The 25,796-nt window shown below is 40.6% G+C and overlaps 1 protein-coding gene and 1 non-coding gene across 9 annotated transcripts in view; both read left to right on the top strand.

Moving 5' to 3' along the window:
• The window catches only part of CYRIB (CYFIP related Rac1 interactor B), a 144,771-nt gene that overhangs the window by 61,965 nt on the left and 57,010 nt on the right, over window positions 1-25,796 (top strand). The window contains exon 1 of one of the 8 annotated variants that reach the window (XM_032316824.1): window positions 1,886-2,130. The exons of 4 other annotated variants lie outside the window; for them this stretch is intronic. Coding sequence is in view for 1 of the 4 variants with exons in the window: in XM_032316825.1 (XP_032172716.1) it covers window positions 7,944-7,950 (7 nt within the window). In the remaining 3 variants the exon portion in view is untranslated. Of the gene's footprint in view, window positions 1-1,885; window positions 2,131-7,928; window positions 7,951-25,796 lie in introns of those variants that run through there. 3 more of the 8 variants (XM_032316821.1, XM_032316818.1, XM_032316825.1) reach the window with 3 other exon arrangements.
• LOC116575603 lies at window positions 7,721-7,905 on the top strand. The gene has a single exon (XR_004279862.1). It is a non-coding gene; the product is annotated as a small nucleolar RNA SNORA73 family (small nucleolar RNA).

The following is a 25,796-nucleotide window of genomic DNA, read 5'->3' as shown; positions in this document are numbered from 1 at the left end:
CAGGCTGGCATCATGTCTGTGTTGCTCTCTAGAGATGAAATTAGGACCAGTGGATGAAAATTGTTGGGTATCAGATTTTTGCTCAGTGTAAAAGAAGAGGTTCCTCACAATGAGAAGAGGCTGACAGTGCAGTAATGGGTTCCCCATAATGGGAGATATTTGAGCTAAACTGGATGGGGGTGGGAATACAATGGAAGATATTTCTGCTTTTGTTGGGATATTGAGGTAGAGGTATGTGGTTACACAGAGCACATATTTAAGGGATGGGGCAGGTGTATGAACTCTCTTCCTTGGTACAAATCGAGGATGGTGGGTTTCTCTGGACCATGGTTATTTAAGGATGGGTATCAGTGTGTCATAAACATGGACCATAGTTCTTGGATTGTGAAGACCATCCTGTTAGCATCAGTGTTGGCAAAAAATTGGCTCCCTCAGTTTAATCAAAATTGATGAAGATTATAATAGATACAGTATAGGACCCCTAAATCATCCTAAATTATGATAATTAGGGCAAAAGGCTGAGGCCTAGGACTCTTGCCTTTAGTGTGTGCCTTGAAAAAGCCATCTAATCTCCCTGTGACTCTTTTAACACATTTCTATATAGTATAGCTCATACGATGTAGTCTCCATGTAACTCAATGGGAAGACAAAAGGCTAAAATAAGGTAAGGGTTGCTCTTCTATGTTTGGGGCAAGGACTGATTTCTTGGTTGTATCTGGTAAGGACTGGATAGTTCCTGGGATTTTACCTATTTGACCAGAACAGAGTTCATAATCAGGGTTTCGTAGGTAAGCTTCCTGGGATCATGAATCGCCTGACATTGTATGCAGTTTTTCTGGGGGAGTAAAACCCCTACTTTTGTGTGATTTTCAGTAGGGCCTTGACCCCAAATATTCAGAACCATTTACCTCCACGGTGACGATGTGCTCAAACATAAAATATTCCAGAGAAAGGTAACATTGTGATCATTTATACTTTAGTGTTAATGAAAAAATCTGAGTTTCATAGTGGGATTGGGACGAACCAGCTAGATGGGATGTTCAGGTTTTTTATGTAAAGAGGGAGCATTTATGTTCAAGGGTGAAGGTGGATTAGGGGAATAATATGTTGTGCCCTGGGCCACGTCCAAGTTCTCTGTCCCCCCACCCCACCCCCCACACTCCGCTCCGGACATTTTTGCCCAGAGCGGAACCCTAGAACAAAAACCTCATTTATCTGAAAGAGCCATGCGTGGCAAGGTACAAGTCTCAAGCGGCGCCTGATTTCTGTTCTCAGACTGATCATTTAACACTTCCCCAGGGCGTGTCCACGATACCATCACAGGCAATAACGGTGCACCTCTGGGGAACCTGCCAGCGCTTCTGCCTTGTCGGGGCGCGGGAGTGAAGTTCAGTACCTGGCGGAGAGGGAAAGGCGTGCCAACCAGCCCAGCCATTCCAGGCCTGGAGAGGGGTGGGAGGTGGCAGCTTCGCTGAGTTCAGCACAAAGAGCCCTGAACTGCGAGCTCCGAGTTCCAGTTCCTGCTATTTCCGAGCTCGCTGACCTGAGGCAGCTACCGCCGACCTCTGAACCTCAGTTTTCCTTCTGTAAAATGAGAAGGCTGCAAGACTCGGACCCACCCAGATGCCATCTCCGCGCGGACGCGCTGCCCCTTTAAGGAGGGCGGGGGGGGCGCGGAGGCGGTGGCCGCGCCCCCTTGCTCTCCTCCCTCCCGCGCCGGACCACCTGTCCCCGGCCTCGCTCCGCCCCCTTCAGGAGGGGCGGGAGAAGAGGGGCGGGGAAGGAAGGCCGAGGATTTACCTTGCGGGGCGGGCGCGCGACGCATGCGCACGGCCGGACAGGTCCGCGGCGCCCTCACTTCCTGGCATTCCCCCCCTCCCCCTCCTCGCCGTTACCCTGTACATCCGGGTCACTTGCCCTCCCCGTTCGGAGCCGCCGCCGCTGCTGCCGCCGCCGCCTGGCTCGTCGCGGCTCCGCCACAGGGGCAGGTGCGGAGGGGCTCCTGGTCCGGCCGCCGCCGCTGCCCCGCTCCGGGCCCGGGGCTCCCTCTAGCGCCGCTGAGGAGCCGCGGCCGCGGCTCGAGGAGGGCGGAGGAGCGGGGCTGAGAGAGCCCGGAGGCTCGCGCGGAGGGTGAGTGATTTATTTTTACCATTTCCCCCCTTCCCTCACGCCCCTCGCTTTCCTGCCCCTCGACCCCATTTTGGCGGAGAGGCGGGCACGGTGGGGGCCGCGCCGGCGCGGGGCTTCCTCGGCCCCCGGCGCCGTGGGCCCGCCCTGGCGCCCACCCCCGGCTCTGCGGTTGCACCTCTGCGGGCGCCCCCCGCCCGCCGGCCCGCGGCGCCCCGACCCCTTCTTCCGCGGCCCCGGCCCCGGCGCCGCCGGCGCTCATTCATTCGGACCTCCTTTCTTCCTCCCCTTCCTCCCACCCGCAACTCCGCGCGCGTGCTCGCCGCGCCCTCCCAACCCCAGCGCCGGCAGCCGCGCGTGATCTCCGGCTCGCCGGCTCTTCCCCTCCCGCGTCGGCGCTCGCCCCCCAGCCGCGGCGCCCACCTCCCTTTCCTCCTCGCGGCCGCCTTTCCTCCCTCCCTTTCTCCGCGGACTCACCCACAGATCCACACCCCCTTTTCCCTTTTCCGCCACGCCTCGCCGCGGCCGCCAGCCCTCCTGGTCACCCGCGTGAAAGTTGGTGTCTTTATTGCCCCTCTCCGCCCTTCCACCTGCGCGGCCGGACCGTGCAACCCAAACACCGCGATGACCTCTTAAATTCCCAGCCCTACAAAGTCCAGATTCTCAGCCCTAGGGTGTGGTCTTAGGGTGTTGCCAAAACACACAGTTTCTACTATAATTACCCAAATCTGTGACTGTCAAAATGTAGTGCAAGTGGCAATTGCTGTGTGTGTCTGTAACTCATGGCTATTCTAGGCTGTACCAAATATCATCATCATCTTTTTTTTTTCTTTCCTTTCCCCGGGAGTGTTATCTATGATGGGTTAATTTTCTTAGAATGTAAAATTTGGCAGAAGATTGTTACTCTTTCTACTCCTCCACCTTCCTGCCCTCTTGGTTTCATGACTGATTTGCAACATTACCTGTTACTACTGTTGGTTGGTGAGACTTTTTCTCCTCGAATTTGTCAACAGCAGTCATGAGGGTCCCCTGGTGTGTGGAATACCGATTAAATGCCTGAATTCTTGCAGTACCACAAAGTGCCATTCTGGATAAGACAAAGATTTGTGGAATTTGTTTACATTTTTTCCCCCCTCCTGTGTATTTATTGCGTTTGCCATCATTTTACTCCATAATCTTTATGTGGAAAATGTGTATCAGTCAATTTTGTGTTCTTACAGTCTTGCAGTTTGGCATACTGACATTCCAGAGGAGTGTTTTATATAGCTGAAGGAATTTCAATCACTTGGGTCTTTGGGGACTTATTGCGAATCATTTAGACAAAGGTACCTCTAGAAAAATACACTGATCCTTTTAATTCTTTAATTATATTTAATAATAGAAACAGAAGCTTTGTGTCTATAGCACTTGGTAATTGGGGCTTATTCGATAACCCCTTGGTGAAGTGTTGTAGTTGGCTACAACTGCCTGATCAGCATCCATGAAATGAAATGATAGGCTCCCCTTTTTTCATATGACAGTCATAGTCTGTAATAATGAAGTCAAAGAAAGGTTTTTAGTCCTGTGGTATACCTACCTGGATATCAGAATGATACCATTGCTATCAGCGTTAATGTCAGCATTTTCTAATAGCCTTTCTGGGGAGCTAGGTATTAAAAAGGCACTTGGATGTTTGTTCTCTTATAGGTTTTGGATAACCACTCTAGCAGTAAGATCTATAACTCATAGTTAGGATTGCCTTTCTTTGGCAGAACAATTTTGTTAGGTAATACATTTTTCAATTTTTTAGAACTTTTAACAGTTACATAGCTGCTCCAGTGGAAGCTCATGGATTGTCTCAGGTCCTGGATCTGTAGTATAAACTCTAGATCATTTCATAATTGAATAGAGGCTAGATTTTTCTCTCCTATGAAGCTGGTTCATCAAAGGAAGACATGATTAGTAAATTGATTCTAGTTGCCCCCACAAAAATAAAATTTCAGGTTCTAAGATTAAGCGAATATAGTTTATTTCTGATAGATTACAGGTGATATTTTACATGATCAGACTTAGAACTTTCTATTTCTCTGAACTTTCCCCCAGAATAGGTTAAAAAATCTGTTACATAGTTTGACTCTTGAGATTATTATACTCATATTTGGAATGATCATTTACCATTGTAAGTAATTGAGGAGTATAGAGGGATGCCTATTTCATTATACTCCTGGTTTCCTTGGGGAAAATCCTGGACTGTTGCTTATATGAGGTTACTTAAATCATTAAGTACTGATGCACTTAACCGTTAGGGCCTATAATTTGCTTTTTCACTGTTTAAGGAAACACAATTATAATATTTGGAAGTATTTAATTATATTGTTAGTGACATTGCCACGGTTATTGTTGGTCTCTCCTTTTCTTTTACTGCACCAGAATTTAGCCTGGTGCTCAGTAGATACCCAAATGTTTTGAATAATTGAAAGAATGGCAAGGTCAAAGAGTTTTTGACTATAGCATCATTTTGTAATTGTGTGGCAAAAGTTTGGGGAAAAACGTTGATTGCTCTCAGCTGCAGTTTTCGTAAGTTTGTATATTTTGAGGATTGCTGTATTTGATTATTTCTACTGCTTTGAGATCTTTTGGGGGAGAAAATACAAAGAAAGTACAGTAGACATGTCATTTTGTGGTATGCTTTAGTCCATTGAGTGGATTTGTTCACTTAGAATGGATATTTGATATCTTCTCAGTATTCCTGAGCAACAGTCAATTCAGGTTACATCTTGTGCACTTAAAGTCACCATAAAAATTCTCAGCTGCGTAAGCCCATCCTGTATTATGATCAGTTCACTAAAATGAGGTTAATTTTTTGAGATATTTTTTCAGGTGGCAGAAATGGAAGGTATCATCAATAATGTGACAGTGACTATGTAATTTTTTTTTTTTTTGAAAGATCTTATTTATTTGAGAGAGAGATTGAGAGAATGAGTGAGCAGGGGCAGAGGGAGAAGCAGACTCTAAGCCCAATGTGGAACTTTATCCCAGGACTCTGGGATCATGACCTGAGCCGAAGGCAGATGCTTAACTGACTGAGCCACCCAGGCATCCCAGTGGTTAAGTAATATTTCAGTGGTGGTGGTAATGATAACATTAATAGTAACTGACACATAGTGTTTACCACTTGCCTGGTTGAGTTCTAAGAAATTCAGTCTTTATAACACTTTGTTAGGTGAGTGTTAGTATTCCCATGTCACACACTAGGAAACTGAAGTTAAATAATAACTGAAGTGACACAGCTACTAAGTGATAGAACTTGGTCTTGGCTCTTTAATTATTATGCTGTGGTAGTGAGCGTGTACTGTATGCCAAGTTCTTTACCAGTTCTTTATCAGTTTAATGACAATCCTGCATGGTATAGGTTAATTCCTAGTTAACTCCAAGTTAACATTAGCAATGTCAGGCTCAGAAAGCTTAGGTAACTTCTCCAAGTATGCCTCCCAAGTAGGGTGGGTGGCATAAACCCAGGCTTCTGTGCTTTGTAGTCTTTACTAAAATTCTATTTCAAAGTACTAATTTGAGGTCCTGTATTTTATATTATATATTTAGAAGGCATACTTAAGACAGCCAACCTAAAAACTTTGTCAGCTGACATACAGGATGGAAAATGTTCACCACTTCTCTACTATCTTGTGAGCCAGGATTATAATTTCCTGCTTAGCTTCACCCTTTGCCCATTCCTGTAAGTATATTGGAATGAAGGTGAGTGACATATGTAAAACTTTTTGAACAAGGAAATCATTCTTAAAATGTACACACACATTTCTGGTGACACATCCTTTGTCCTGATAGTGGTACCATTGGTGAGAATGGCTTTTTTTCTGAAGATGTTGGGGTGATTTTGTTTTAAGTAGAAGACCTAATGCAAAGATATATTTTTATAGCTATTTAATTTATTTTGTAAAGATGACATTCTGTGGTGCTGTTGTATGCAACACTGTGAAGTTTTCAATTCTGTACAGTTATATTCTGCCATGGGAGTAATTTCTGCTTGATACATTCTCATTGGTGCAGTGTATCTGGTATTGTATTATAAACCTAAACTAATACACTTCATTGTGCTTAGAATATTTCTTCTAATCATAAATTGGCATGTTCTCAGATAATTCATGTTACACTGAATAATAATTCAGGTCAAACAATTTTAGGACATACTTTCTATGAAAAAAGTTATGACATATTCCCAAAAATTATTTGGGGATTATTTATGCCATTTCTCTGTTCTTTTTGAGAGTAACAGAGAGTTGAAGGCACTAATTTAAATAATCCGTGATTTACTAGGTCTTGAAGTAGACTTTTACAGTTTCTGATTTGTACTTTAACTGAGAGATTCTACTCACTGTAAAATTTTAGTATGTATGGACAAAACCTTGCACTTAAGCCCTGATTGGCTTTTGTTCAGAGAGTGAAGATTCTCCGATTACCTATGAAATGGAAATAATAATATCCTTGCTGTGTGCTTCACAATTCTTACGAAGTTTTCATATTTCAGTGCAATGTGGTAGGGAGGGCAAAATATAATTTTATTAAGTTAACATGTTTCCTTTTTTGGGAAGGGGGACACAGGGAGAAGGGAGAGAGAATCTCAAGCAAACTCCCCACTGATTTGAGATTCTTTCTCTTCCTCCCCCCGCACTTGCTCTTTCAAATAAATAAATCTTTAAAAAAAACCTTGCTTTTGATAATGTATTTTTTGACAACTAGCATAATACTTGGTATATGATGGTTATTAATCCTGCAAGTAGTTAATAAACACAGGAGCAGGCTTATAATAACAGTGAATAAAATACTAGTGGTCTCTCCTTAGAGTAGGAGAGAGAAAAATAGACAATGTGAGTTCAGTCTGTGTATTCCATAGGTACCTAATCTTAGGAGTCAGGGTAAACGCCCATGTTGTAATGCCAATTAAACTAAAACCTAAGGAGTGGACCAGTAGTCAGTCAGACAAAAGGGAGAATGCATGGGCATAAATGAGGGAGAGGCAAAAGCTTTGAGATAAGAGAGGTCAGGTACATTTTAGAAATGGATACTGGTTCTGTAAAAGAGGGGTGGGAAGGAGGTACACAATGGGTAAACTGGAAGCCTGGCTGCACGAGTGGTGTTAACAAGTTCAGGTTAGTTTAGACTGAAGGCCATAGGGAAACCATTATAGGATTTTAAGGGAGGGGAGGTGAAATACTAGCTTGTTCTGACAGTTTTTGGAGAATGGATTGAAGGTAAAGTAAGATTCAGTACAAGTCGGCAAACTAAGAGGCTGTTGTTGTTAAAGTCCAGGGAAGAATTGATAGCGATCAGCATGGGAGTACTGACAATGGAGAAATGGGATTAAATCCATAAGATTTGATGATTTACTGGACTTAGGCTCTGTAGAGCCTGTAACTTTGCTTCCAGTAATAGAGTAGGGCATAAATTTTCCCCAGGGTCCTGTTACTACTTTTTCATGTAAAGCTGAGATACTGCTGGGGCTAAGACAAAACCAGATGTATGCTCAAATATGAATTTTCAGTTGACTCTCGACGTTGTTAGTTACGGAGTTGGCCCATCCTAGACTTAGGTTATCAGACCAACGTGGATACTCCTGGGAGGTCAATCTCCCTGGGCTCTGTCCAGGTGGGATAGAAGAGCATAGGGTTCTGCCCCATGATGTACAGTCCATTTCCACCACGCCTTGAGTCTGCACCTGCATTCCTACAGCTTCTCAGGGTTCTGTGGACAGTGACAGAGGAGACAAACCATGTGGAAACAGCTCTCTAAGCAGCCCCTGTCTGGATCTAGGTTGATTGGAAATGAAAGGTAAACCTGCTTTTATCAGCTCTCTTCTATTGGCTTAAGCTCTTTTTTTTTTTTTTTTTTTTAAAGATTTTATTTACTCAACAGAGAGAAATCACAAGTAGGCAGAGAGAGAGAGAGAGAGAGAGAGAGAGAGAGGAGGAAGCAGGCTCCCCGCGGAGCAGAGAGCCTGACGCGGGGCTCGATCCCAGGACCGTGGGATCATGACCCGAGCCGAAGGCAGAGGCTTCAACCCACTGAGCCACCCAGGCACCCCAATTGGCTTAAGCTCTTACCTATACCTTCTTTGCAGCAAGATTGCTCAGGATTCCAAATAATTTGATTTAGGGAGAGAAGAGCCTTGCCGAACATTAGCAGTTGACACTTTACGCTGTTGGGTCCTTTATTTGGCAGGGGGAGCTGGTAAAGTGAATGACAAATGCTTTTTTCATAGGATAAGCCTGGAGGTTTGGAAGCTGGGACACATTTGACCCCTTTAAAAACTGCCCTTTAGAGTAAATTGGGGGTGGGGAGGGGACAGTAGGTTAGAAAACCAAAGTAGTAATATCAGCCTGGAGACTCATGAGGCCTCTGTGAGTCAGGCACTCAGTTTCCACAGGCGGCCAATAGTATGCTCACAATTACTTTAGAGAAGGAGCATGCAGAGACAAAGAATTGAGAACCCCCTGGGGCACCTGCAGGTGGAGACTGCCTCCCTCTGTCAGAAGCTCTAATCAATAAAATCGCAAGTCACACAGACCCAACCAAAAAACGGGTCATTAGGCTTGTGGGGCCCCAAAAGTACTAGTATTCTTGTACATGTGACTCTTCCTGATTGGGAGAATCTCCTCTGGCACTTACACGGTGGGGAGGGACAACCACGTAACATATGGAAACTTCTAACTACACACTGGGATGTAGAGGCAGCAACAGAATATTGAACTGGCCCAAAGAGCCCTGTCCTTTGGTCACATTCATTTTTTTTTCCCTCTAAATCCTGCTCAAACTCTATTAATTGAATCTAGATTTTTCTCTCCCTTCTTGGGACTGGGTAGGGTGATGACATGGGTGTCTATATCTAAACGAACCTTAAAGCTTTGAGTCCCTCTCTAAAGTTCTCTAGGCAGCTTATTGGCCTTGTGGCCTTGGGGTCAGGGAGACCTCAGCCCCATACTATATGATTTTTTCTGTAAAGCAGAAGAGTTTTGGGGGTAGAAGTAGAGTAGGGTGGAGATGGCAGCATGGAGGGAGAAAGCATCTGTACCAGCAGTCAAAGCTTTGTATTCCCTTTTGGTCATTCCCTCATAGTTCGGTCAAAGGAACTTCTAATACTTTTGTCCAACTAAACCTTCACTTTGGCAGCAAGACCATCATTATTTACATAATCAATTTTAGTTTTGGGGATTCCAGAGCTCAATAGTCACAGCCACATTGCCTTTCATTTGGAAACACAGGGCTGTTGCCCCGTTGTCTTGGCATATCTCTTCCTCTGCCAGTCCAGAGGAGAATGAACTACTACCGAGTCACCATTTGGATGGCTGATTTCAATTCCATTCTCACTACTCAGTTTCTGAACATTAATCCAGCTCCTATTCATTAACAGGTAGGGCGGTAGGGGTCCATATTTTCACCTTCTTCCCACCTACCGTCAGGACCACTCTCAGATCCCAGGGTGTCTTCCCGTTTCGTAGACCTCTGCCTTTGGGGGCCTTTATGCTCTGTCTTCTAGAAAGTCGTGGATGGCTCTGTCAGTATCCCATCCTTACTGCCAAAACTGTCCAGAACCATGATGATCTGAGATCATACCCTACTTACAAGCTAGTAAGTTACCATGCCACCTTTTCATGGATGCTGGTAGAAAACATGAAACTCCTGTGCAAGAGAGGAAGGGCAGTATTATTACTTTTACTAATAGCAGTAGTCAGAGCATCAGCATTTGAGATGTATTTTCTCCAAGGTAAGTTGGTATCTACTCAAAATGTAATGGCTAACATGTCCAGACATCTTTTGAAAAAAATGATACATGTTTCTTAAGAATTTGGGGGACATCATATTAAAGTGAACTATGGGAAAACCACCTTGGGTTGCAAAGTATGAGATTACTGTGTTTTTGTTTATGTCATACAATAGTTCTCTATTTAAAATTCTGGGAAATTCTAACAACAATATAAGCACATTTTTAATGAGGTTTCCTTTCCTTTAGATCTTGGGACAGTATAGATTTAGGGGCTAGCATAGGGATGCCTGCGTGTCTCAGTCAGTTAAGCATCTGCTTTCAGCTCAGGCTGTGATCCCAGGGTCCTGGGGTAAAGTCATGCCTAGGGTTCCTTGCTCAGCAGGGAGCCTGCTTCTCCCCTGCCTGCTGCTTGTCCTGCTTGTGGGTACGTGCTTTTGCTCTCTGACAAATAAATATTTTTTTTTAAAAAAGATTTTATTTATTTATTTGAGAGAGAGAGAATGAGAGAGAGAGAGAGGGAGAGCGAGCATGAGAATTGGGAGGGTCAGAGGGAGAAGCAGACTCCCCGCCAAGCAGGGAGCCCAATGTGGGACTCGATCCCGGGACTCCAGGATCAGGACCTGAGCCGAAGGCAGTTGCTTAACCAACTGAGCCACCCAGGCATCCCATAAATAAATGTTTTAAAAGGCGGGGGAAGCGGCTATAGTTGGAGGAAGGTTTAAACTTTTTTTTTTTTTCATTTTTTTAAAAGGGGGTTGGGCTTCATTTTATCAGTCAGCATTTTTAACTCCTGTCCAGTTATTTTCTGTAAACACATTCAAGAAATATTATTTCAAAATTTAACTTTACTTGCTGAAGATTGTTATGTTTAAACTTGTTTTTACTTAAATATTTAATATGTTCTGGTATTAACATAAATATTATTTACCAAGTTGTTTTCTGAAGTTCAGAAAAGTTAGCTTCATTTATTCTGTCCATTTGGGTTAAAGTGTACATGAGTGTACAGAGCTGGAGATGTAAAGAAATTTAATAGCTATGGTGGCACCACTTCTAAGTAGCTAGTGGATAAAAGCTTACATTTTGCAAACTCTCTGATAATTGGGGCTTCCTATATTAAAATGTGAATATAGTTAAACCAAAGCTTTTCCTTTTTATTTATAGAACAGTATGTTGAAGCTGTAGTCGAAATATGTAGCCTGGGGTTGGCAACCCTTTGAAATGGGTGTGCCAAAGTTCCAGTATAGTATGTGTCATGGTGACAACTGGCCAGTGTTCTGTCTTTGGTATGTGTCACTGACCCCTTCTTAGTAGTCTAATAGCATATTAAAAGTTTGTTTAAGAACTTTGTTTTAGCTGATTTTCAGTGTTCTTAGCAGCTTTTAAAAATCCACCTATATTTTATTAAAATCAAATTTAATTTTTAAACCATTCTCAGTTTGCTTAGTTTGGGTAAGTAGATAGCCTGTGATTTTAAATAATTAAAGAATATTTAAACATCTCATGTTTTCCTAGTTGAGGTATACAGGCAAAGCTTTAGTGAAGTCCTTTCCCTGCCTCTGGTCTCTCAGATCCTTTCTCGAGTCTTATTTGGGTCTCATAAGAGAGAGATGAGTGAGCAATTTTTTTTTTTTTTTTTAAAGTCTAACTGGTTTACAGTGTCATAGGAAACTGTCCTTGAGTTGTAAAGTAGGATTAAACAGGTGCTGTGAGACAGTTTATCCCAGGCAGTTATAAGTCACATGATTAGCAAATATTTTCTCCCAGTCTGTGCCTTGTCTTGTTATTTTCTTAATGGTATCATTTGAGGTGCAAGGGTTTTGAACTTTGATAGAGTCTAGTTTACCTTTTTCTTTGCTTTTAAGAATCCTGCTTTTGTTTCTGTGTCCGTGAAGTCTTAGTCCAACCCAGGACCATGAGATTTATGCCTATGATTCTAAATGTTCCATATTTTATCATTTTACTACTTATGTTTGGGTTTGTGATCCATTTTTAATTAACTTTTTAAAAAGATTTTATTTACTTATTGAGAGAGAGAGAGCACATGTGAGCGGTGGGAGGATCAGAAGGAGAGTGAATCCCAAGCAGACTCTGTGCCAAGCACAGAGCCTGTCACAGGGCTCGATCTCACGACCCTGAGATCATGACCTTAGCCAAAATGAGGAGTCGGACACTCAATTGATTGAGCCACCTAGGTACCCCTAATTAATTTTTATATATAGTGTGAGGTAAATTTCTTAAGTTGACCTTTTTGTATGTAGATAACCAGTTGTCTTAGTGCCATCTGTTGAAAAGACTGTCTGTCCTTTTCCCTGTTGCTTTGCCGTGGTGTCTTGGTTGAGAATCAGTTGACCCTAGATGTATGGGTTTATTTCTGGATTCTCTTTTCTGTTTCATTGGTCTACATGTCTCTTATTCTGCTAGTACCACATGTCTTGATTACTGTAGCTCGTCATGCCTTTTTTTTTTGTTATTAATTGTTACTATTGTTTTATTCATGAGCTTTTTTTTTTAGTGTATTTTTTTTTTAATTTCTTTTCAGCGCGTAACAGTATTCATTGTTTTTGCACCACACCCAGTGCTGCATGCAATACGTGCCCTCTCCCAATACCCACCACCTGGTTCTGCCAACCTCCCACCCCCCGCCCCTTCAAAACCCTCAGGTTGTTTTTCAGAGTCCATAGTCTCTCACGATTCACCTTCCCTTCCAATTTCCCTCAACTCCCTTCTCCTCTTCATCTCCCCATATCCTCCATGCTATTTGTTATGCTCCACAAATAAGTGAAACCATATGATAATTGACTCTGCTTGACTTATTTCACTCCGCATAATCTCTTCCAGTCCCATCCATGTTGCTACAAAAGTTGGGTATTCATCCTTTCTGATGGAGGCATCATACTCCATAGTGTATATGGACCACATCTTCCTTATCCATTCGTCCGTTGAAGGGCATCTTGGTTCTTTGCACAGTTTGGTGACAGTGGCCAATTCCTTCTATAAACATTGGGGTACAGATGGCCCTTCTTTTCACTACATCAGTATCTTTGGGTAAATACCCAGTAGTGCAATTGCAGGGTCATAAGGAAGCTCTATTTTTAATTTCTTGAGGAATCTCCACACTGTTCTCCAAAGTGGCTGCACCATCTTGCATTCCCACCAACAGTGTAAGAGGGTTCCCCTTTCTCCACATCCTCTCCAACACATGTTGTTTCCTGTCTTGCTAATTTTGGCCATTCTAACTGGTGTAAGGTGGTATCTCAATGTGGTTTTAATTTGAATCTCCCTGATGGCTAGTGATGATGAACATTTTTTCATGTGTCTGACAGCCATTTGTATGTCTTCATTGGAGAAGTGTTTAATCATATCTTCTGCCCATTTTTTGATATGATTGCCTGTTTTGTGTGTGTTGAGTTTGAGGAGTTCTTTACAGATCCTGGATATCAACCTTTTGTCTGTACTGTCATTTGCAAATATATTCTCCCATTCTGTGGGTTGCCTCTTTGTTTTTGTTGACTGTTTCCTTTGCTCTGTAGAAGTTTTTGATCTTGATAAAGTCCCAAAAGTTCATTTTGGCTTTTGTTTCCTTTGCCTTTGGAGACGTATCTTGAAAGAAGTTGCTGTGGCTGATATCGAAGAGGTTACTGCCTATGTTCTCCTCTGGGATTCTGATGGATTCCTGTCTCACGTTGGTTGAGGTCTTTTATCCATTTCGAGTTTATCTTTGTGTACGGTGTAAGAGAATGGTCAAGTTTCATTCTTCTACATATAGCTGTCCAATTTTCCCAGCACCATTTATTGAAGAGACTTTTTTCCACTGTATATTTTTTCCTGTTTTGTTGAAGATTATTTGACCATAGAGTTGAGGGTCCATATCTGGGCTCTACTCTGTTCCATTGGTCTATGTGTCTGTTTTTATTCATCATGCCATATTTTAATAGTGCAAATAGCATTCTTTCATTGTAAAAGTGTATGCTCATTTATTTTAAAAATGAGACAAAATGGAAAAAAAAAGAAGGCAAAAATCGCCATCTAAGTAGTGTTCTGGTGAACATCTCTCCGGATATCTCTGCACATACGTGCATGTTGTATGAGTGTACACACGTCCTCCACAGTTAGACATAAAGACGCATCAGTATTTGCCCACGCTCATTGTTCTTGTGTACTTTTGAGTCAATACATTTATTGTTAACTTTAAGAGAGAACTGATTATTTTTCTTTCTTCAGGCACTTCTGTAATTCTGTGAGTTCTCACTGACATCCACTTCTGAGAAAAGCAAAGATTCTTTGGGCTAAGAACTGAGTGCTTTTTTTTCTTGGTAGCATGTTAATTGGAATTTATTTCTCACTTCATCTGCTGAAATATGACTTTAAAACAATTTTTTTAGAGTGTGCTCCGTGAATGGGTGGTAGATTATTTGTGGAACATTAACAAAAATAATCCCCAAATCCAGTTTTAAACACTTTAAAGTTTCCATAAATCTGCTCTTGAGCATTAGATTGATTCTTGGCGTTGTGATCACGAGTGTGGAGCCAGTAAATATTGTATGTGTGGTGATAGAGTTTTATTTGCAGTCATGTGAGGACCAATCCATGCTGCAAGTTTGTTCTTGCCACGTTGATATGCTCTGTTGCATTTCATGGGTTCAGCCTGCGTGTAATCATGATAAAGCTTCGTCTCATGATATTTCCAGCAATCATTGTGGAACTGTGACCAGTCCCTGAAACACTTTCTCATCTTGGGCATAGGTCAGATCCCATGATCAGAAACTCCCCAGACATTCACCTGCTTCTTGGAGTATGAGTTTTATATTGTGACTACAGGGCTTCAAGTTACATTTAGAGGCATAACATATATAGGAGACCATATAGAATTGTCTTAATTTTAAAAGATTGAAGTTTAATCTCTGGCAGTGGGAGCCTTATGGTTTTGATTTTGGGGATTGACAGTGTGACAAGTTTCAGAAAGCCACCTTTACATTGGCTTAATGGAAATTTGGTGTTTGTGAAAAGCATGCTGAAATTCTGTGGGAAACTGGATTGCATGATAGGATTATATAAATGAGGTGTTTTTCTACAAGATTTTAAAAAGGAAACTTAAAAGAAGAAATTCTCAGATGACAAATGGACTCTTTACAGAAAGGAAATCAACATGCTAAAGTGTTAACTGGCTAACTGTGGTGGGATTACGGATTTTTCTTCCTACTTTTTGTGGAAAATTTAGTGAAGTGCTAAATATATCATGTAATAAGATGTGAAAATGGAACTCTTTTTATTCTGAGTTTGGCCCTAAGTTGAGAGGTGCACGTTTCTAAAGAGAGTTATAAGCATCCCATGCAGGTATGCAAAATTAAGAGCCAGAAAATGGATTTGTGACCGCTAAATACCCACCCCACATGTTGATAGAAAAAAATCAGGGAGCTGTATACTAGAATAGTTTTTGAACTGAGTTGTTGTAAATTGGAAAAGTGTTTTTAAACCAGGTTGTTAGTGTGCTAGGAGTTTCTTCTAACCTACCCTCTCCCTTCTTGGCGTGCTCCCTCTCCAGTACAGGAGCTTTCTGGTAATGATTTGAGAGCTGAATATGTAACTTGTGTAGTTTTAGGGGACACAGTGGGTTGATGTCTCACTGTTGCTGCATGAAAGAGAAGCTGTTTGCTCTGGCAGCACAGCAAAGCCAGGTTACTGCGGGGATGGACTGCCCATCCTCCCTGAGTTCTGAAGGGGCACATGTTTCCCATCGACGGGATGAGCACCCCGAGTGGATCAGGGTGGTATGAGGCAGAGTGGGGAGGAAGAAATGGTCGGATTCCCGCCGGAGATGTGTTATCTTGCATCAAGAAATTGTGGTGAGAGATCCCAGTCCTAGAGTGGGTGAGAGCTTGCAGGGAACTCCAGAAGGCATTCCCTGACTGATCAAATTTAAGTACTTTTTGAGCTGAGAGTGCCCATGCCCTCTCATGGCCCTGAACTGCTACATGCAGGGCTAGTGAGGTGGAAGGGAGAGCCGGTCAAGCACTGTGCTCCTGTCAGGCCTGAAAGTGAGCGGGCTGCGGACGGAACTGGCACAGGGCGAGAAGCGGTAGTGCAGGATGACAAATTGTGACCATTCTACTAAACTGGGTCTTTCAGTTTCTAAATTCTGACAGTTTTTATAACTTGAAAATGACCAGAGTCATAGGCTTGCTTAAATAAAAGTTCAGGGACATTAAACTGCCGCCACAGAATAACTTTAAAGGACAGTGGTAGATAAAACATTGCTTTATGGTTATATCCCACAGGTTTTGCTTGTACAGGGTAATGGTTACAATTGTTTTTCTATTAAGAAAACTATCAATGAAAACAAAGAAGAATGTGCCCATTGAGGCATTTTGTTATGGATTAAAATGTCATCATTTTTGGGACCAGTCAGATCTGTGCTTGAGTCAGATGAACCCTTAACACTGACATGAGTTAAGTAAACCAATTTCTGAGGTTCATGTTCCTCATTTACTTTCTATGGAATGGGTAACATTATAGGGTAACATCATCTGTTTTGCAGTGTTTTATGAAAAAATTGTGATCTGTAGCAAAATGCATGGTATACAGTAGGTATTCACAAATATTAATAACCCTCTTCCCTTATAGCAAATGCTTCCTAAAGGTTTAAATATATTCTTACTCTCCTTAATATGTGCTTTGCTTCTTCTAAATGTATTCTCTGAAAATACCAGATGGGTTAGGGGATTGAGTATGACTACAGGATGCTATCCAGGATGTAAGAAATGCTGGTTTTTAGGAGAGCTAAAAATTCCACTTTTGATTTGAAATGTGATACATTTTCAGGAAGAGTGAAAACTAATTTCACTTACATGTTGTTTTTTAGTGAGGAAACATGAATTAAGGATCTTAAAGAAAAGGTAAGACCAGGTGGAGAATCTTTTCATTACTGTTCTTGAACAGTTTAGAATATATAAAACAAAGGAAGGCCTCTTATTACAGAGAGAGTAGTTCATACAAATCAGTATCATTTTAGTGTCCTTTTTTCCTCGAAATGTTTCAGTGTTCTTTTTCTGGGAAGTTTTAAAATTATTTATTGGACTAATACATTTTTTTAAAGATTTTTATTTTATTTATTTGAAAGAGAGAGATCACAAGGAGGCAGAGAGGTGGGGGGCAGCAGGCTCCCTGCTGAGCAGAAAGCCCCATGCGGGGGCTCAATCCCAGGACCCAGAGATCATGACCAAATGTCATGACCAAATGTTCTCTTCCACTTTTTTTAATGTTCATATTTTATACTTTGAAACTTAAAATTTTAATAATATAGGTACCTCTTAAAAGTCTCAAAAATGATTTATATAATTTTTAATTTCAGAGTATCTTTATTATTTACACTCTGAACCCCAAGTTACATTTGTAACATAGTTTTGCTTATTTGTAGGAATGGCTTTAAATTAGGAAGGGAGTTATAGTTCGCTTTCTATAGGAGTCCAGAATAGTCTTTATAATTCATTCAGGGGTCTTTGGTTAAAAGTTGGAGAAACTTAGTAGGTAATTTATTGGCATGATGGCAGGTAGCTCACAGAATTGGTGGTGGAGAGGTTAGGAATTCAGGTTCAAAAAATGAGCAATAACCACAGGAGGGCAAGAAGCAGATTATATTACAGTAACAGTCTGGTCAGGACACTGTGGCACTGGTCTTGTTTCTGTCTCTGTGAATGATTTCTCAAGGATCCAGGGTCTTTGGACCATTCTCTTAAGATAGGAAGTCGTGGGAGTAGAGGGGCAGTATTGGTGGGCTGATCCTCCCTGACCTCTACACTTGTGCTCCATTGACCCTCCATATCTTTATTTGGAGGCCTTGGCCTGGTGAATTTAACATAGCCAAAGCAATTCTAGTTGAAGTTTTAATTTGTTGATTTGCTTTCTATTCTTGTGTTTCTACTGTTTTGAGAATGAAACCTTCAAATGCACTGTTTTGAGCATGTAGCACAAAATAGTATGTATGCGTGTTGACATTGATTTCAGGAAGTGACAGTCCCTTCTGATTACACAGTAGGCAACATGATGTGATATACATACACGCATATGCCAAAATCTGCAAATACTGAATGTTTTCAACTTGATTATCTCTGCACAACCTCTAGAAGTTAGGATTCCACTAAAGGATTATCAGCTCTTGGGTGCCTAGGTGGCTCAGTCTGTGAAGCATCTGTCTTTGGCTCAGGTCATGATCCCAGGGTCCTGGGATTGAGCCCTGAGTTGCACTGCTTCTCTCCCTTCCTCTCCTGTTCCCTCTGCTTGTACTCTGTGTATGTATGTATGTGTGTGTCAAATAAATAAAATCTTTAAAAAGGGGGGGGGGTTACCGGCTCATTTGAGAAGTAAAGTTAATCTATATGATGTGATGCTTTTGTAGTTTTGTGTATTGATGTTTTAGGTAACCTGTGGCTACTAGTGGACATTTCATTTTTAGGAGAAAAGCCTGTAAGACATGTAGGGTTGTTTTTAAAGAGAAAAGAGAGCCTCTACACCCACCCCACTCCCCATTCCAGGAACTGTAGCATGTTGATCTATTTGTTTTAAAGATAAAGCTTTAACACATACATACATAGTCTTTGGTCATTAAAGAGTTAGAATAGTACATGTCCTTTTTTGAAAATGTTTCCCTGCATCTGGTTTGTAAATTCAAGATTTTGTTTATTCATTTGACAGACAGAGATCACAAGTAGGCAGAGAGGCAGGCATAGAGGGAGAGCAGGAAGCAGGCTCCCTGTGGAGCAGAGAGCCCATTGCTGGGCTCCATCCCAGAATCCTGGGATCATGACCTGAGCTGAAGGCAGAGGCTTTAACCCACTGAGCCACCCAGGCGCCTGGTTTGTAAATTCAGACTGAGTAGTTAAAATCTGGAATTATCTAAACGTCAGTAAGTAGAAATAAAAGAAGAGCAGACAGATTAAGGTTCAGACATGCATGGCAGATGGAATAGTAGTTATTAAAAAATTATCGTGTGTGTGTGTTTTGTATTTAGTCACATTGAAAAATCTTACGCATTGTTTATGAATTTCTTAATGTTGCCTCAGTCTCAGTTTAGCAAGGCATTTTTTTTTAAGGACTTTAGCATTAATCTATTATGAACTGTTAACAGTCGGCACTTAAAATGTCTCTAAGGAGAGAATATTCCGCTTTTCCAGGTGAGTGAATATGCTTATATTTATCCTAAACAAACCTTAATTTAAAACTTACTGAATTTAAAAAATGCCTTTGAAAGTTGTTAATGGTGATGGTATTTTTAAAAACATATCAGGCAGACTCAAATATCGGTTCTTTCTCTGAGACTATCCTCTAGGTATAATTCAGTTATTCCAGTTTTCCCATCTTAGTTTATCCAAAGAACTCCAGTTCTGTAGTATTTGACTTATTTCATTGTAGTATTATATATTTTTTTGTTTATTGAGAGAGAGCATGCATACACATGGTGGGGAGGGGCAGGCAGAGGGAGAGAGAATCTTAAGTGGGGCTCTATCTCATGAGATCATGACCCGAGCCAAAATCAAGAGGCGGAGGCTTAACCGACTGAGCCACCCAGATGCACCAGTGTAATAATTTTTTACATGTCTTCTTCATAGACTATGAGCTTCTGGGGGGCAGGTCTTATTTTACTTGGCATTTTATACTCTGCATTGCATAACATCTGGCCTGTTGGAGGTCTTCTAATCTTCATAGAATTGCCATTAGGAAGCAGTTCACATTTAAGATTGTGGCAGAGCATTTTTAATAGCCTTTTACAAATCTGTTATTTGACTGCTACCAAGGCAGGTAGCTGTGCAATAATATCATGTATCAGATGTACAATATCTCCCCAGAGATACTAGATCTCCAGAGATCAGTTATCTGCATTTCTTGTCATTAAGTCATTTTGTCAGTCTGGAAAAATCATTGTCTATAAAACCATTAGTGTATTATTTAAAGTCTCTATCACTTTAATTTTTAATGGGAGAAATTGCACACTTTTTAAAATTTTTGTCAGGTATTTGCTACCTACATATCAATCTTATCACTTATTTTTCCCAAACAAATCCTTTTAGCAGAGTGGGCAGTCTTAGGGGATCACAACTCCAAACTAGTTGTATTTATGACAGGCTGCTTACATCTTTTGTTTGTTTGTTTTTGGACAGAGAGAGAGGGATCACAAGTAGGCAGAGGGGCAGGCAGAGAGAGAGGGGTAAGCAGGCTCCCTGCTGAACAGAGAGCCCAATGCGGGGCTCTATTCCAGGACCCTGAGATCACGACCTGAGCTAAAGGCAGAGGCTTAACCCACTGAGCCACCCAGGCGCCCCTGCTTACATCTTTTTTCCTGTTGTTTGCTAAATCACTCATCCACTCCTGTGCACACTGGAGACTACAATGTTTCAAGCATTGTGCTTAGTTCAGGGGCTGTAATAACAATGAACAGGCTGTGATAACTGCTTTCAGTCCTGGGAAAGAACCAGACATTTTGATGAGTTGAAATGATGTGTTATCTGGTCCATTTGAAGATACTTAACCCAAATTTGGAATATACTCTTCTTTCACACTGTTCTGTTCTCTGAATTTCTATTATAATTGTAGTCTGTAATGATAATACAGTGTGGACAGAATTATTATGGGCTTGTTACTTTTTATGTGTGGGAGTATTATTTCCATAGGAAGTCATTAACCTCTTTCAAGATAAAGATTGTCGTGTTACTTTGTGTCATAAGCACTGCTGGAGACATATACATTTTTAATAATACTTGTGGAATTGACAGACAAACTCTGTAATATTCTGATGTTGGTCCCTTAGAACTATAAGAATGGTACTAACAGCACCTGTGCAGAGGGTAAGATTGGCCTGATGTGATGGGTAAGACCTAGGAAAAGAGCCAGACAGTGTAATAGGTGCCTCTCATTCTCTGAGTCTCAGTCTTAGTGGGGGGTAGGTATTATCTCCCTTTCTACAGATGAAGAAATTGAAGCTTTGAGAGACTTAAGATTCTTGCTCAAGAGTTTAAACACCGATGGACTCTTTCTGTCAAAATACATTTATATGTGGATGCATATTTTTGCTAGGAAGGTGATTAAATATTTGTTTTGGTCATAGAATTCTATGGAATTAGGAAAGCAGTGTATGACAATCCAGGCACAGAGCTCCTTCTCTCTGAAGCTCACGGCCGAATGGGGATCAGGTCTGTAATGCTCTCCTGCTTGACATAATGCTGCAGCATCCTGAACTAAACGCTGCACTGGCTTATGTTATTTATGAATAACACAAACTGCCTTTAAACCAACCAGATTTTGCAAATTACTTCTCTAGTTTTTAATGATACATTAAGAACTAAGAAATTTTAAGAGTGGGATGTGGGTATTTGATTTTATTAGTGGTTTCTAGTTTTCTTGTGCATATGTTGGATTTTCATTCTAGTATATGGAATAGGCTTTTAAAAACATTGCACAGGTGACTCAAGATACAACTATCTGTATTTTGAAATTTGTGGTATACAATTCAGACACAATGAGAACATGTTGGGGTACCTGGATGTCTCAGTTGGTTAAGCTCAGGTCATGATCTCAGCTCAGATACGATCTTAGGGTCATGAGATCCATCCTTGTGGGGCTCCACGCTCAGCAGGGAGTCTGCTTCAGATTTTCTCTCTCCCTCTCCCATGCTCCCTGCTTGTGCATGCACTCTTTCTCTTAAAAAAAAAAAAAAAAAGGGAATGAGAATATGTTACACTTACAACATGTTGTATGAACATTATCTCTGTTTTAGTACTTTAGGTTATTGGTATTAAACACTTATTTATATTATGTATTTCCCCAATAGAAAAAATGTCTGTGGCAAATTAAGATATGAAAACTTAGCTTTGGGACTCTATGTTTCCCAGCCTTGAACTTGTCTGTGTTTCTATTACTATTAGGTATAATTCAAAGGTATTCTGCAAAGTTTCACAGTTGTAGAGAAGGACTTGAGTGGATGGGCATTGTATTCTTTGATTCCAAAAGACACTGTTTTCCTTTGTTTTATATTTCGTTAGATATATTGATATTTATATATATTTTTACATAGGTTGCATCTAATTAAAAGTGAGTAATTGCCTGCTTTTTCTTTTTCATAGAGCTTATAATTTGGAGTGAACATTATTTTTATGCCTTGGCCACATTGTCATACTTCTTTCGAAGTTTGGATTTGCTTCTAACATTTTATCCGTTGTATTCTCAGTGTCTTGAAATATATCCAAGAATTCCTGTTTTCCTGAACAGTGTGGGGCTCTTAAAACCCTAAAATCAAGAGTCACATGTTCCACTAACTGAGTTTTTTAGGTGCCAGCCCCCAGAATTTTTTTAATCTGAAATTTTTTTTTTTGGTGGTGGTGGTATTACTTCTGGGACGTCTTCATCCTTTCCTCCTTTTCATTGTAACCACTTTCTTCATTTATGGTGATGAAGTTTACCCTCATAGAGTTCCTCTGACTGGCATGTTTAGTTTCTCTGAGGGCAGTAGTGGCACATTCTTGCAGTCAGCCCTTTCTTCTGTAACTTCATTTATGTTCTCTTAGATTTTTTACTTGCAGGGTTACCACTTCCTGGGTTTTTGCTGCACTTTATCTTTGTTGGAAAATTCCCTTGTTTGGTTATCCATTTTTCTAAAATGTCATGCAGGTTTGTCACCAGGAGACAAGGGGATAATACAGCGACACACTTTACAGTCTGTGCATGACCTGAGTAACTGATATTCAGTGAACAGTCACTGATAGACTTGAAAGAATTGATGTGGTTGGTCACTAATAGTGATGGAAAAGGTGGGAGAAAATGATAAAACTATAAAGCATTTTGTATCTACAGTATTTTCATCTTTAATTACATTTTAAAGAGACTAGACATTTTAGAAAAGGTGTATAGGTATGATTTATATAGTAATGATAATGATGATCATTACATTTCCAGAATATTATTGTATGTCAGGGACTGTTCTAAGTGCTACACATACATTAATAATCATGGTATAAGATATAAAAGCCTGAGATTTGTATTCAGATGTTTGAGTTCTAGTGTGTCTCAGACATGGATATTCTTACGTGTACTGTGCTTGCAATGGAATGTCAAAATTGATAGCTATATATTCTTGTAATTTTAGTGTTAATAAGAGAAGTAGTGACCATGTTCAATAAAACTGGCATTTCTGTCAGTCTTCATAAAATCTTGAGATTATTTTTGCTCCTTTACAAATAGGTAAAACTGATGCTTAGATAACTTAAATAAATGAAAATCTGATTTTACAAATAAAATAACTGTTCAAAGAACCTAATAATTAAACAAGTGCGAACTCAACCTAGCTCTAAGTTTCTTATTTTGCTTCAAATTACTCCTATAGAAATAAGGTATTATTTTTTAGGGTTTTGGGTTGGTTTTTTTTTTTTTTTTTTTTTGAGACTTAGTTTTTAAGGAAGTATACTCTAATCTACTTAGAATATATAGGCTGAGAAGGTTGTATCTCAGTTTTTCATGGGATTATTTCAGTACCATTTATTAAATAAAGTTTTCTTCATTGCCCTATATAGTGATTATTTTATACATTCGTCATTTGGAATATTCTCTTTGAGCCTTCTGCCTCCTTTTTCTGCTTGCTGTTCATTCTTCAAATCTGTCTCAGCTCCCAGGGCTTCATAAAATATTTTCCAGTACCCAGTCAGTGTCCATGCTCTGCCCCAGCTGAGATAGCTTCTTTTAATTGCCACAACTGTCTATGTAGTATTTCTCATGATACCTCATTTTTACCTTGAATGTTTTAATTGCTACAGGAAGAGTAGAATGCTTCTAGAGAGTGCAGTCAGTCTTTTTCATCCTAACATCTCCTTGGGTATTTATTTTGGTACTGTGTACATAATAGACTTTCCAGTCAGTATTTGGTCTGAGTTTTCTTTTACATTTATTGACCATTGTGATTTCTCTGGTCTCTTCCCCTGACTATATATCTGTATGAGTTCCACTCAGTTTTAGTTATTAATGTGTAGGACTGGTTCTTTTCTTCTGTTTTTAAAATTTTTTTATAGATTTGCCTGTTTCTTTTTTTTCCCTCAAATGGATATGGAATAACCTTTTCAAGTTCTTAAAACTTTCTAAGGGAGCACCTGGGTGGCTGTGAAGTCAGTTAAGCCGCTATCTTGGACTCAGGTTGTGATCCCAGGGTCCTGGGATGGAGTCCCATATCTCATCCCAGCTCCCTGCTCAGAGGGAAGCCTGCTTCTCCCCCTCCCTTTGCACATGAGCACGCTCTCTCTCCCAAATAAGATCTTTTTTAAAAAACAAAATTTAGATATTTGCTGGAGTTCTATAGTAATGCACTTTCATAATGTTGTCTGATCTGGGAACACGGTCAATAGGCCCTTTCATTCAAGTGTTTGTTTCTGTTTCTCCGATGGCTTTAAGATTGCTTTGTGTGTGTCAATTGAGTTTGATTTTCTCATATACCCAAATGAAGGAGGAATGCAGTGTAGGTTGCATAACAAGTTAGATTTATGTGTCATCATTTGAAATGCTGCAGAGCTGTAAATGTGGTTGACAGAATGCTCTGAAGTCATAGCTTTTATGTTTTGCTGGAGGCAAAAGAATTTTAACACTTCCTTGAAGAACCTCTAGGTTTGTGGATTTTAGATGCCTGGATTATCTAATTTGCATACTATCTGATATTCACTACTAATGACCTGACATTTGATTTCTAAGGATAAAACAATTACAAGTGTTTTCTTACTTCTTGATTTATTAAGAATTAGATAAAATGAATAGAATTTTTCCCCACAGCTTTATGCAAGTGGCACTGGTTTTGCTCCTCTGGTTAATGAGAGTGGTCAGCCAAGCCACTTGTTTTGTTTATTTCTGAGTGGCTTTGGTCTGCCTTAGGGAAGGAAGTTTGTTTTTGGCAGAAAATGTGTTTATTCATTCCATTTGTAGTAACATTGATCCAAGAGGAGCTTTTGAGGAAAACCAGAATGGTTCAGCTTTGAACATAAATAGCTCCCATTCATCACCTAGCTGATAGAAAAAAAAAAGAAAGATTAGGATTATTGGTATATAAATTATAGACCAATCCTAGAGCAGGATTTGCAGATTCACGTTTCATCAAACAAATTTAACCCTCAGACTGTTTCTTTTGGCCTACTGGTTATTTCTAAAGCTTAATTAGTTGATAACCTCTAAAAATTGTTTTACCTGAATATCCAGCCCCAGATCACCTGTGTTTTTAGCATGGCATGTCAGTAGCCATGGCACCCCTTAGATGAAGCATAGACATTTGTTTCCCTAGTTAGCACTTCTAATGTGGCTCCACCCAATCCAGATGCATTTAACTTTGCAGCCCCTGGAGGCTGTTGGATTAAGAAGTAATCACAGACCTAAGACTGCTAATGCAGCTGAACCCTCCACTTCGAGTTAATAGAAGCTGGAATAGTAGGTGTGAAGATTTTAGGTAAAGAGAGCTGTAGTGGAATTTGGGATGTATGAGAGAAAGTAGTTGCAGAGGAATCCAAGGTTTTTACTTGAGCAATTGGGAGGATAGAGATGCCATCAACCGAGTTAAGGGAGACTAGGTAGATCAGGTGTGAGGAGGGAAGATGAATAGTTTAGTTTTGACATGTTAAGTTTGAGGTATCTGTTTGAACATCCAAGAGGAGATATTGAATAGGCATTGGCTATGAGAGTATGGAATTGGAGATGAATGTCTAGACTGGATAATTAAATTTGAGATACGTAGTTGATTCTAAAGGCATGAGATGGAATGAAATCACAGAGGAGAATGGACTGCATTCTGGGCACATCAGCATCTGGGGATTTGAGAGAAGTTCAGCAACAGAGATAAAGAGCATCCAGTGAGAATGAGATGGAACGGAGTATGGTGTCCCAAAGGACAAGTGTCCTGACGTGG

The sequence above is a fragment of the Mustela erminea genome, chromosome 16 (assembly GCF_009829155.1).
Source record: "Mustela erminea isolate mMusErm1 chromosome 16, mMusErm1.Pri, whole genome shotgun sequence".
NCBI lineage: Eukaryota > Metazoa > Chordata > Mammalia > Carnivora > Mustelidae > Mustela > Mustela erminea.
This window is presented reverse-complemented; position numbering and strand designations above follow the sequence as displayed.